Source organism: Pyrus communis, chromosome 3 (genome assembly GCF_041283825.1).
Source record: "Pyrus communis isolate YQ-2024b chromosome 3, ASM4128382v1, whole genome shotgun sequence".
In the NCBI taxonomy this organism is placed as follows: Eukaryota; Viridiplantae; Streptophyta; class Magnoliopsida; order Rosales; family Rosaceae; genus Pyrus; species Pyrus communis.
This window is the reverse complement of record NC_142567.1, coordinates 16,712,165-16,724,511: the sequence shown is the minus strand read 5'-3', so window position 1 is coordinate 16,724,511 and position 12,347 is coordinate 16,712,165. Positions and strand designations below refer to the sequence as shown.

The 12,347-nt window shown below is 37.0% G+C and overlaps 1 protein-coding gene across 1 annotated transcript; it reads right to left on the bottom strand.

Annotated features, from left to right (window-relative positions):
- Positions 1–2,989: 2,989 nt before the first annotated feature.
- On the bottom strand, positions 2,990–12,066 carry LOC137743410 (kinesin-like protein KIN-12E). Its single transcript, XM_068483294.2, has 22 exons — positions 11,721–12,066; positions 11,357–11,512; positions 11,182–11,265; positions 10,927–11,046; positions 10,390–10,503; positions 10,200–10,292; positions 9,900–9,989; positions 9,699–9,769; positions 9,200–9,274; positions 8,989–9,076; positions 8,709–8,767; positions 8,394–8,457; positions 8,078–8,143; positions 7,455–7,613; positions 7,255–7,359; positions 6,754–6,989; positions 6,335–6,404; positions 6,182–6,238; positions 6,033–6,095; positions 5,490–5,549; positions 5,325–5,404; positions 2,990–5,135 (listed from the first exon to the last, which is right to left on the bottom strand). Exons 1-22 carry the CDS (start codon positions 11,970–11,972, stop codon positions 3,194–3,196), a joined length of 4,104 nt encoding a protein of 1,367 aa, XP_068339395.2. The 5' UTR covers positions 11,973–12,066; the 3' UTR covers positions 2,990–3,193.
- Between the last annotated feature and the right edge of the window lie 281 nt (positions 12,067–12,347).

Below are 12,347 nucleotides of genomic sequence, written 5' to 3'. Positions count from 1 at the left end.
CTCCGCTCGAGTCTGTGGATCCCCCCGAGGATGTGAGGTTTCAGATCCTTACCTCTGTGCAGACTCTCTGGCGAAGGCTAGGGGCGTATTGTAAAGGGATGGGGAATGCTCGGCGGCGGGAACCTAGAGCCTCTTCATTATCGCAGTTAAATAGTGAGGTGATTGCTTTGACAGCAGAGGTGACCGACCTTAGGACTAAGCTCGCCTCGTATAAGAACTAGATGTCATTAATTGTACAGGCCCTCAGCTAGTCCGACATTCGTCTCTCGGATCTTCGTCCCCCGTCGACATCCGAGCCCCTTCAACCTGAGCATGCCCAGAACTCTGCCCTTTGACCTCTGAGCCTGTCCCTAACCCCGAGACCTTCTTGCCCCAAGATTTCCAACCACTTCTAAATGACGACCTCGTAGATTACTCCGCATTATTTTCTTAATTTTTTACTCCCTTACTTTTTAAACATTTTCCAGGTACATACATTTTATATTTATTTACATAAATTATTTTTCTCTTCATTACATTTTTTAATTGCAATTTAATTTTATTATTTTATTAAAATATATATATATTTCTTTTTGCATGACAAATCTCTTCGTCTCGCAAAATTCTAGCGACAAATATCTTCGTCTCGCAAAATTCAAGCGACTAACAAGATTTCATCGCACATGAATAACTTATCGTCGCACAGAATTTCTAGAGACGAATATTAGTCGTCCCACGTTTGTATCCTGGTATTTAGTGTGACGAACAAATTCGTTCCTAAAAATTTTGTGAGAAAAAGGCTAAACCGTCGCGCTGTGTTCTTGTGACGAATGTTATTGTTCATCACGCAAAGTCTTTCTTCATGATCTTTGCATGACGAAGTTTCCGTCGCGCAGACGTTTGTGCAACAGAAATACACTTTACGCGACCAACTTTTGTTTGTCACACTAATAGTTAAACGTAGTAGTGAAGGCAAGGTTGCATAAAGGTAAAGCTGCTCCGTAGACTAGGTTTATGAATTGAGTTTTGCGTGGTACTTTGTAAGAATCTTGATTATACTAGTGGATTGGACTCAGTGGAGAGTCCCTGGTTTTTTAACCCAGAGATGAATTTTTTCGACCAACAATATCTTGTTTTCAAAATTATTTATATTGTGTCACATATCTCACATACATATACATGCTACATGTATTACTTGAATATTTAATTGGTATGTGCTCACAATCATGCTCACTTGACACATTAATAATTCGGAATGAACTGAGGCCTTGCTGACTAGGATAGCTTTTGGTATTTGAAATTGATTATTAAAACTTTGATTTATTGACTTACAAATCTATCTTAGTTGACTAGCAGGCTTGACTAATCAGTCCAGCAAATTATAAAATTTATATAGAGGATATTCCGTCTAATACCAAATTCAGTTATGCATTAAGAGAACCTAACCATCAAAGTTGCATGTGTTAACTCATAAGTAAGTGGTAGAACTGTGTAGATTGTTAATGGCGACAACTAAACCCTAATGCCTTTTTCATTTGATTTTCCTAAAAACTATTTTAATTTCCTTTTTGCCGATTTTTGGCTTTTTAATTTAAATTGTTTTGTTTCTTATTTGTTTATCTTTTAAATTTCACAATCTAAATCTTTTCCTAAAAATTTGTTTTAATAGTTAATTAAGGATTAGTTTAAATATAATTATTCAGTCAATCTCTGTGGAGAACAACCTTATTGGAGCCACTTATGCTACAATTACCTTGTTCTCTTGCAAGTATTTGTAAGTGTTTTTATCTATACTTTTGCAGTTGGTAAAGATCCTATCAAAAAATTGGTGTTGCTGAAGGGAATTGTGCAAATAATTTGTGTTTATCATATTCTTAATCTCTCTGTTACCTACATGTTTATGTGGTGATTTTCATACTCTAAAATGGGGTTTAAAACTCGTTAACTCTCTGTGCATGTCTGCCCTACTCCAGCGACAAACTCAGGTGAAAACCGTTGAGTTCGACGACGGCTAAGGGGGCTTTTTCCTCTTTTATGTGTTTACTATTGCGAAACTTCCAACTGGTTTGATGTAATGTGAAAATAACAGGATTTAATCCCAAGATAATTTGTGTCCCAAGTGGGGAGGTTGATAAGTGAACTTTGTAGCGGCTTTGGATTTACTAGTTAATGAACATTTTTGTTCAAATTCTTGCACATCATAAATATCTTATGATGGCTTCGTCATTAAGTTGGTTTGTGACATCATCTCACGATGGGGTCATGTGGTCAATTTAGTGTCGGCCAACACACCACATCCTCAACTTGTGTTATTGGATTCGGGGTGTGTCATAGACCAGTTTTTAGATTTTTCGAACACATATTAGCGTGCATTTAGCATTCAATTGCGTATAAGTATGCATTACATTGTTTATAAAATTATATAATAATTCATTGATTTTCTATGTGATTGAATATAGCAATTATACCCTCTCTTTTTTTCCAATACTTTATTTCTAATCAAATTGAAAAACTAAAACTAAATAGTTAACAAACGAGCCCATTACTTAAAAGTTTTCAATATTTTCCATTTACAAAAACTTTGGAAAAATGAAACTTATTTGGTACCCTTTTTTTCAAATAGAAAGAAAAACAAAAACATTAAATAATATAAGATCCATTCATTTTACATATGGGAGAGACAAATTAAGAGATGTATCAAGGTGCATCGACAACAACAACAAAGCCTTATCCCACGAAATGGAGTCGGATATATAAATCCTAGAAGGCCACTGCGCTCGGTTTTGTGTCACGTCTTCCGTTAGATCCAAGTAATCCAAGCCCTTTCTTAAAGTCTCTTTCTAAGTCCTCCTAAGTCTTCCTCTATCCCTTTGACCTCAAGCTTTTATCTCGTAATCACATATTCTAACCAAAGCGTCTCCAGGTCTTTGTTTCACATAAACAAAGTTCATTGACAAAATCAAAATTTTAAAACAGATGTATTACATTCCTGCTAGTTTGGAAATTCGACTGCTTGGAAATTGCACTTTGCCTTGTGCCAACGCTTTCTATTTAACATGAAAAATGAAAAACAACAAAAAGTCAAGTGTAGCAGTACACAATATTGTTGGCTAATCCGAAACACAAGAGAGGAGTGGTTGCTAGTAATTACAAGTGTAACAATCAAAGCATCCTCTCCTCTTGTGGAAATACAGTAACTATCGATCGGGTTTCGTCAACTGACAGTTGAATCGGCCTTACTTAGCAGGCATGACCTTGCCTCTACGACGTATTTCCTAACACTCTCAAGCTCTTTCTCCATATTTTCTGATAACAAGCATGGATGAGACCTTGTCTCCAACAGCTGCATTGTCTTCTCGGCCGCTAAAACCCTTGCTTTTCGCAGCTCTTCCAACTTTCGCAACTCAGTCTGCAAGTCTTCCTCCAAAATCTTTGACTCTGCCTCCTTTAAATCCGACTCACACAAATTCTGCTGGTACTCAACGACCAGGCTTTCAATTTCAGTCTTTCCGTTATCTCTTACTTCCAACAGCATTTCCTTCTCTTTTAACACATTCTCAAGTGCATGTTCCATCTCTTCCAACGACTTCACAGCTTTCTGCATTTCCACTTGTACAGCTACCATCTCACTATCTACCTTATCAGACTTCCTGTTTAGATCCTCAAGTTTCCTTCTCTCGACTCCAAGATTTTCTCGACATTGCTTCATCTCCATCTGCAGTTTAGTTTTCTCTTCCGCAGACTTCAGTAACTCGGTAGCTTTACCTCCCAAATGCCAATTTTTCTGTGAGGGGTCTATCTTCTCAACATTATCTATCGCAAAGAGAACCTGTTCATTCTCCTGTTTTCGGTTTTCATCCTCTAGCTTTGACTTCAGGCATGCAAGACTTTTCTTTAGTTCGACTTCAGATTGTTGCATTTTCATCCGTTCAGTAGCTATTTCATCCTTTTGTGCTTGTAGGCAGACCAATTCCCCTTTCTTTTGGTCCAGATACGCTGTCGAAGCTCCTACCCTTGATCTTGCCCGAGCTTCTCGTTGCTCAAAGTAAACTACTGAGGAAGAAAAGTTAGACAAGGAGTACTTGAGAGCTGACAACTTTTTGTCTATCAGATTGCTATTTTCTTTCACTTTTGCAGAGAGGAGTTTATATGATTCAAAAAGCTGCTGCTTGACCTGAAGTTCATTTTCCGTTACTTCAATTTCTCTTGAGAGTTTTTCAACCTCAAAAATTAATTTCTCGATGGAACCAAATAAGGCAACAGTTTTTGCAGAATCTAGAAGTTGTTCATCTGCTTTTTCTAGATTCATTCTGGCCAAATTGAGATCTTCTGAAAGCTTTACTATGGTGAGATCTGATGCGTCCAGTTCCATGTCAGACACAGTTCCAACATCAACCTCATTTCCAGAATCCCCTTCAGTGTTAACTGTGCATATACCGGCAGTAACAAGCACAGATTTCGACCCACCACTTTCAATTTCCGCTTTCACTTCATCAGATATATGGCCGAGCCTAGCTTGCGCATTCAATCCAGACAAACCAGATTCCTCTATTGAGACTGCTCCTCCATCAGAACCAGAAAGACTATTATTGCCAATAAAATTCTTTCCCTCCAGAGACATAGGAGATGCAAGCATCCTTTTGAGTTCATCCCTCTCTTGCATGGCTCTTTCATACAACCCCATTAGTTTCTCATTTTCTTCATGCAAATCTGCAAGTTGATGCTCCAAATTCTCAACCACTTTAGTCATCTCAGCCTCCTTTTCTTTGGCAAGTTCCACAAAACCACCACTATTACTGTGAGCTTCGATGCCGTCATGAGAACATTCAGATTTGTTAATATTTCTGTAACTAGTCTCTGAAGTGGCCCCTTCATATAATTCAATGAGTTTATTGTTATCTTCAATCAAAACCTTAAGCTTCATTCGCAGTTCATCATTTTCTTTAGACAGGATTATTGCTGTCTCATGAGCTTCAGCTTCTCTTTGACTTGCAGCACCAATGGCATCAACCATGGTTTCCAGTTCCAGTTGATCACTGAAATTCATAACGGGCACAACAGCTGAGGATGAAGGAAGCTCAACTTGATGTTTCTCTTCTTTCGTGGCTCTTGACAATTGCTCTTCTTCAAGTTTTGTCATCAAATCATTGATATTCCTGCAAAGTTGGTAAATAATGTTAAGAGTAGAAACCTAATCACATTATAACATAGCAAATAAAAAGGAGAAAGCATAAAATAGAAGACCCAAGAATTTGCAAAAGATATGAGACCTATTTCATAAAACACAAACTCTCAATAGCCCCTCTTCACTCAGACAAATGGAAGATATAAGCTGAAACGATTACCTTTCCAAAGTCTCTTTCTCTTCAAGGCAGAGGTCCAGTTTCTTCTGGAGCGTGTCAATTTCTGATTGGTTATGAATGGCCTGTCACGAACAATTTAGAATCATATATGAAAATCACTTCTATCAATGGAAATAAAGCTCATCACAAACTGTTTGCATGTTTTACCTGCATACGGAGAAATTCATTCTCCTCCTTAATTGAAGACTGCCAAGGTGATGCTTGTTCCTGTTCACATAGATGTAGAAGAAACAGAAAAATCATATAGAAGAAAAAGCAACAAACACAAAAATAAAAGCAGAGAGGGTAAAACATGGTGTAACTTGAAATCCAACCACTTTTAGCGTGAAACTCAAGAACTCAAGCACCTCCAATCCAAAAAACCTAGTGTTTCTTTGAATTTGGGACACAACCGTGATCATTTATTCGGGAAATATAAATCTTAATTGAAAGTTACTTTAGTTCAATGCTCTTCAAACAACATGATGCAGGTGCAAGATGATTAGATGTTAAAATTAGGTAACAATAAAAAATTAATTTGATGTCAGACAATGCTCGCCATGACCCTGCTGTACTTTCCAGTTCAACAAGTTATTGAGACAAACAACTCTCACAGTAAGTTGTCACACATTTGGAAAGTAAAAAATACAACTCAGAAACTGACCAACCATTATATATCATTGGACAAGTAGGAAATAAATTGCAGCGAACCTGATTGGAGATCAGCAAATTATCATCATTTTGACCTTCCATCACCACATCCTGATTTGTATTCTATAGTACAAATGATATGAAAACTATGTAAGATAAAATCCTTTGGAATAACTCACCTTCAAACTTTAAAACAATGCATGGAATACCTGAGCTGTCAAGGACTCTGATTCATGCATGAGTTTCCAGTCGAGAGCTTCTAATAACTACATGTTAGTCACAAGAAGAATGTTCAGTTCAGAGGAAAAGGCAAAGGAGCAATGATTAAAGTCAAACAATTTTATACTAAGCAATTTCTTTACCTTGTTTTGTAGCACCATGATCTGTTGATTCATTATATCTCGTTCACCTTCCTCATAAAATGACTTCAACCTATAAAAATGTAAATGAGTAATATTCAATCTCAAAAAACCACACCAGTAAATTTTAGAGAAATTATTCAGCATATAAGATTAATAGAATAAAAAGCAACAAATCTATGTAGTATTTCGATGTAAAAACAGTTCTTTTTTCAAATGGATGACGTAAGTGAATGAGTGTTTCTGAAACTGATACATTTTAGTTTTCTATAGATAGAATCAAGATAACTTTATGTCAAGTTTAAAACCCTTGAAACTAGTGTATCATGATTAATTCCACTACTGTATGAGCCTCACTAGCAGGAAGAACTGTATATTGTGAAAAGGATGGCTCGCATGGCTTAATAAGAACAAAGACATGCCTTCTGATTTCCTCCTTTAGCCGCAAGTTTTCCATCGCAAACCTGGTCACTTCTTGGTTACGATCAACCTGGGCTCGTAGAACCTCAATTTCTTTCAAATGCTCCTCCTTTTCTTTTAGCAAGTGTGTCTCAGCTGAGATCTTTCCACAGGCAACTGCTTCCAGCCTTTTTATTCCAGCTTCTCGAAACCGTAGCCTCATCTTTAGGCCTTGAATTTCATCCTCTCTTTGTTTTGCCTGGTTCAGCACCAGGTTTATATCCAATATTAATATTTGAATCATTTAATAACTAAAGAAAGTTAAAATTAATATTACAATGACCAAAACTAAACAAAACTTAAAACATAATGGCATGACTATAGAAGCCGTATCCAAAATCAGTTTTTGATATGGAATTAGACATCATGAAGAATAGAAAAATCTTTTTGTGAAATAATCAAGGGATCTGCAACAATACATAAAAGCCTCTAAAATACCACAAGGACAATATTTTCATACATACCAGCTGCAAAGCTGCCTGGCTTTCAGCAGCCAATGTCTCCAATGCAATGTCTTTGTTCTTTTCCCTCCGGAAAGCTCCAACAAGGGCGACTTCATAGTCTTTTTTCTGAAAATCCAAAGAATTTATTTATTAACCAGAAATTTTCAGAGATACATACTTTCAAATTTTCGACTGTACAAGTCAGAAAGAAAGGCTGATACCTGAGATGTCCTCTTTCCAGAAGCAAATGGACTAAATGATCCATTAGGTCCTTCCCACTTAAAAGATCCTGGAGATCTTGGAAAGCTTACAGCTAACATATCATTGTCCTGACTTCCAGTTTCTCCATTGACTAGTCCTCGTAAGTGGGATACTTCTTTCTAGAAATAAATGAAGGTATGCATAAGATAGAATGTAAATCAATAAAAGCTATGAAATGTTCATTGTTTCAACTTAGAACTGCTAACTTAGTAGAGTTTGTCTAATTTGAATCTAGAAAGTAACTCTATTCAAGAAACAAAGCTGCATAATAGCCTTCCAGCAGAATCCTTGGTGTTTCATTACCCTATTCAAAATCAGCATTCAGTATAAAGTTATCTTATTCATAGTAATTATACCATGGCTATCAGTGGTTTTATGCTGGCTCCTATTAAGGTGTATGTGAAGTCATAAATTCTATAATGACTAAACCAGTGAAGCAACAAGCCCCAACCTAATCTTTCAAGAAAGATATCCAAGCAAAAAGGCCAAGCAAAAAGGCCAATAGTTAGCAAACACAATCTATATGACAAAATTATAGACAATGTGGTATTCCCCAAAAAACAGAGAAGATCAAACACTATACCTTGAGCTGTTGAATTTGCACCCTCATGGCAATGACATCTCCAGATGCGTCTTCATTCACAATTGCCTGAGTAAACATAGCACAATAACTGACATAAACCTTTTATCCCACTATTAAAGTAGTACCAAAATGCTGAGTCAAATCATTCCTTGATTGCAATAGTAAAACTCAGTCCATTTTGAAATACAAGAAGAATGCAAATAATAAGTCATGTATTTAATGTTCTATCATCTCACTATTTACCAAAATGTTCATAGCAGAAAAACCAATACATTAAGAGCGTGCATGCAGAAAACAAAAGAAAAAAGTATTATACATTGTTCTTAATGAATTTAGCACGCTGTGCAAACTTCAAAGTGCTCAATGTTTCCAACGAACAGCTGCAAAACCCCACATAAGACATTAAGCGTGATTGATCTTGTCATAAAACATATAGAAGACCGTAAACTATAATGTACAACAACAGGAACTCTACAAGATCAAAATTAAAACATAAAACAAGGCTTCACAACCAATAACCTCTAGGAACTGCAAACATAGATAAATAACAAAGGTTATGATTACAGGGTATAAACCGAAAGCAAAAGTATAGCACAACAACAAGAAGTGTAAGAAAAGGAGATTTACTAACCAGCTAGAAGGACTAATATTTGCTATTATAATTGTCTTTGAATTCCCTCCTAAAGAATCCTGAAAAGGAAACAAAATGGAGTTTTCATGTTACACAGAATCAGGATTATACAAGAAATTGAGAATTTCCAAACAACTAGGCTTACACGTCCAAATTTGTAGCCCACAAATACATGATGTTATCAAACATATTCACTATGCTATCTATAATACTAACCACATATAAACACAAATGAGAAATAACTGAATTGGATAGCATTGTAAATAATATCACAAGATACCTGAAGCAAAAAGGTAAGCTTTGAATCCCTGTATGGAACATGAAGTGACTTCCCATTCGACATGTTCACCAGATTCATAATCACTAGTCTGAAAATATAAAATTCAGTCAGTAAATGAATTGTTAATTAATTTAGCACTTGACATCAATGATAACAAAATTTTTAGGAAATTTCTTTAACCACAAAAGGCTAAAGATTAGAGGAAACATACCCCAATGTTGAAAGAGACTTGTTGATATTCGTAGCTTCCTTTAGACGCTCACCTTCAGCCCCAGAACTCTTTTGCCTGCCATGAACACATGGACAAATATCAAACTCGACACTTTCATTCACTACGGGAATTGAATTAATGATGAAGTATTTCCCGTTTTGATACTGGGAGCAATGCATAGATATGGAAAGTCATACTTCCCCAGAGATTCACACTTAATCAAAATGTGCAAAGAACTGAATAGAAAATAGCTTCTTATAGCATACATTTTCAAAGCTCGGTAGTCTAAATAAAGGGCAACCCCAAGCCAACAAGGCTCCCCGCTTTGCAAGGGTGGGGGAGCAACGTCTATCGTCCGTAGCCTTACCCTTGGTTTGCTAAGAGGCTGTTTTCACAACTCGAACACGTGACCTTATGGTCACAAAGGGAGCAACCTTTCCAGTGCACCAAGGCTTGCCCTACCAACCCCTTGTAAATAAAATTGCAAATTCACATTTACCTTTCAGACCCTGCTAAGTCAACAAGATTAAGCCGAGCAAAACGATGGTGAGTTACTCCTTGGCATTCCCTCTGGTAACAAAAGATCAAACAAAATTTCAAATTAACGAACACTTGAAAAGAAAGAAGAAAAGTAAGCCAAGATTGTTAAACTTCAGTAAGGAAAATATAATAAAATAAAAAAAGAGAAGAATTTGCTCACTTTGCTTTCAATGATGCACGTAAATACACTATGAGAGCGACTGCTAGCACGATTCATATTAGTAGCAGCTACTTTTCTGTTAGCTGCACCCTGTAACAAAATGAACTTTGGTACGTAAGCAAATTCCCAGTAGAAAATTAAATGCCCACAAATTCAGCATGAGATAGAGAAACTTTTCTATCAATATAAATACCACAATTAAGATTCATAGAATGACTGCAAAGCACTATTCTACAAATTACTAATTCAAATGTTTAAAGTTTAAACGACATGAGAACATTGAGCAGAGGTCTTATATACTTGAATAAGTTGTTGGATAACATCTCGAGCACTTGTCACTTCAACCTCTTTAAGATTTTCCACATAAACTCCTTTCTTTATGTCTTCTCTGATCTGCAATATGCTCATGATATTCAGAACAAAGTCAATTATTATATATTTTTATTGATACTGTAGAAATAGAAAATTCTCTGTTGTATGTGATCCATACCTGCAAGTTGTTAGATGAAGGGTCCAAAAGGTCTAGAATGTGTTCGTTGTATATTTCTAAAAAAGAACATTTACAAATAAACTTTAATTTCTCATCCCTGCCAGCCTCTTTTTCCTGGTACTCCACAATAAACAAAGAAACATGCATTAGTATCTTGCAAAGAGTATTAAACATAGATAAGATTCAATGTGCAACTCCCACCTAACTTTCAGCTTAGAATAGAACTAAATGGTGGAAAGTGAGTTATGTAGGCAGCCTAATGATTGTGTCTCGATTAAATATGACTGTTTTTCAAGTTAAGTGGTTGTGTCAATTTGATTACTTGACCACTAAGGCTAGGACAGATAAAAAAAGAACAAATCCCTTCCCAAATACAAAAATAGTTAAACGTCAAAAGGTTTTATATAGTGAGCGAGTAGGTCATAAGAAGCATTAAGCAAGAAGGATGCTTCGGAATGAAAAATTGCCTCATAAAAATGTTGCACTATCAAAATACCCTGGTAGTAAGTTATACCACTGGTTCTACAAGTCACACACCTTTTGAATTCTTGAGAACAAATATCCGAACACTCTAGGTGTCATCCCACAATTGACACTGTGCCTTCCAGTGCCTCCCTCAATATCTCCAAGCATTGTGTGGGTCTTCCCACTTCCAGTCTGCATAGACACAGTTAAGTCATATGAAAACATATCCTCCAATCTTCATATACTTCCAAAGACAAACTAATCACCAAGAAAATATGCACACAAACAAGAATATTTATTGTGGAAACAAAAATGTTGAAGACTCACTTGGCCATAAGCAAACATGCAGCTATTATAGCCTATCATGCAGTTGTCCACCATCGGCAATCCGGCCACTTTGAAGAGTTGCTCCTGCGCATGACAAACCTCAAATGAAGCCCACGCCCGAAGAAAGAAAAAGCGTCAAAATTGCAAAAAAACACAGCCAAATGAGAAAACTAACCTGGCTAACATTCTCATCTGCAACAATGTCAAAAGTAAACCGCGACTCGGGATGGCCAGTCCAAGTAATTGTCTGACAGCTCTCTTGCCGAACGCATTTGCCATAGCCTTGCACTGATATTTCAGCGGTGCTAAGCGGACGAACCCGAATAATAACCTAACCAAAACAGTTTCACCCTAATCGCTTTAATTTTAAAATCAAAAGCTCAAAATATGAGTTAGAGATTTAGGAACCTCAAAACTACATCAAATTCAACACGAATCGGAGAAGCAAATTAAGATTCGAAGCACAAATTAACCTTCATTTGGATTTAACAAATTAATTTTGGAAATCCATAGAAGTAATGTTTCTTTGTTCAAGGTACCTGCACATTGTGGTCTTTCCAAAAGGAAGGGTCTTCATGAAACTCGAAGCTCTGGTTTGAGAAAGTCGGGGCGGCACTGGCTTTTCCGTCGTCATCGTCGTCGTCCCAGTCTCCGATGCTCCGCACCGCCGAGAAGCTCTCTTTGGACGCGGATTTGTGGAGATTCGGAGTGCTCCGGACGGGGTCCGAGGAGTGGTCGTGGAACCCGAAGCGGCTCTTGATGGCGCTGGCGGTGTCCGATATGAACGGCATTTCGGGTCGGATCGAAGTGAGTGGTTCGGGTCAGAGAGTGGGAGATGAGGAGATGGGAGAAGTCGATTTGAATTTTTTTTTTGGGGTGGGGGGGGTACTGGTTAGGGTGGAAGTGAATTTGAATTTGGGAGAGGCGATGGGGCGGGGAAGGGAAATCTGTGATCGGACGGTGATTACTGGTTTTGATGAACGGTCGGGATGATTTCAATTTAAAGATTTGGACCGTTTGAATTCTGGATTCAAAATGTTCACGGAGCCGGGTTTTTTTATTCTCCGCGTCGCACAATACTCTAGAATTAAGGTGATCATATTTGTTTTTTTAAAGAAAAGGTGATCATATAGTGATTAATTAATTAGATGGAAAATTAATCATGT

Bases quoted from the DNA above. Each gene is read 5' to 3' on its own strand.
- LOC137743410 (XM_068483294.2), bottom strand. From the start codon at position 11,972: ATGCCGTTCATATCGGACACCGCCAGCGCCATCAAGAGCCGCTTCGGG. The intron at 11,047-11,181 runs GTGAGTCTTCAA...GTGTCTATGCAG, and splicing joins GCATGTTTGCTTATGGCCAA to ACTGGAAGTGGGAAGACCCA. The intron at 6,096-6,181 runs GTATTCCATGCA...TTTGTACTATAG, and splicing joins CAGAGTCCTTGACAGCTCAG to AATACAAATCAGGATGTGGT.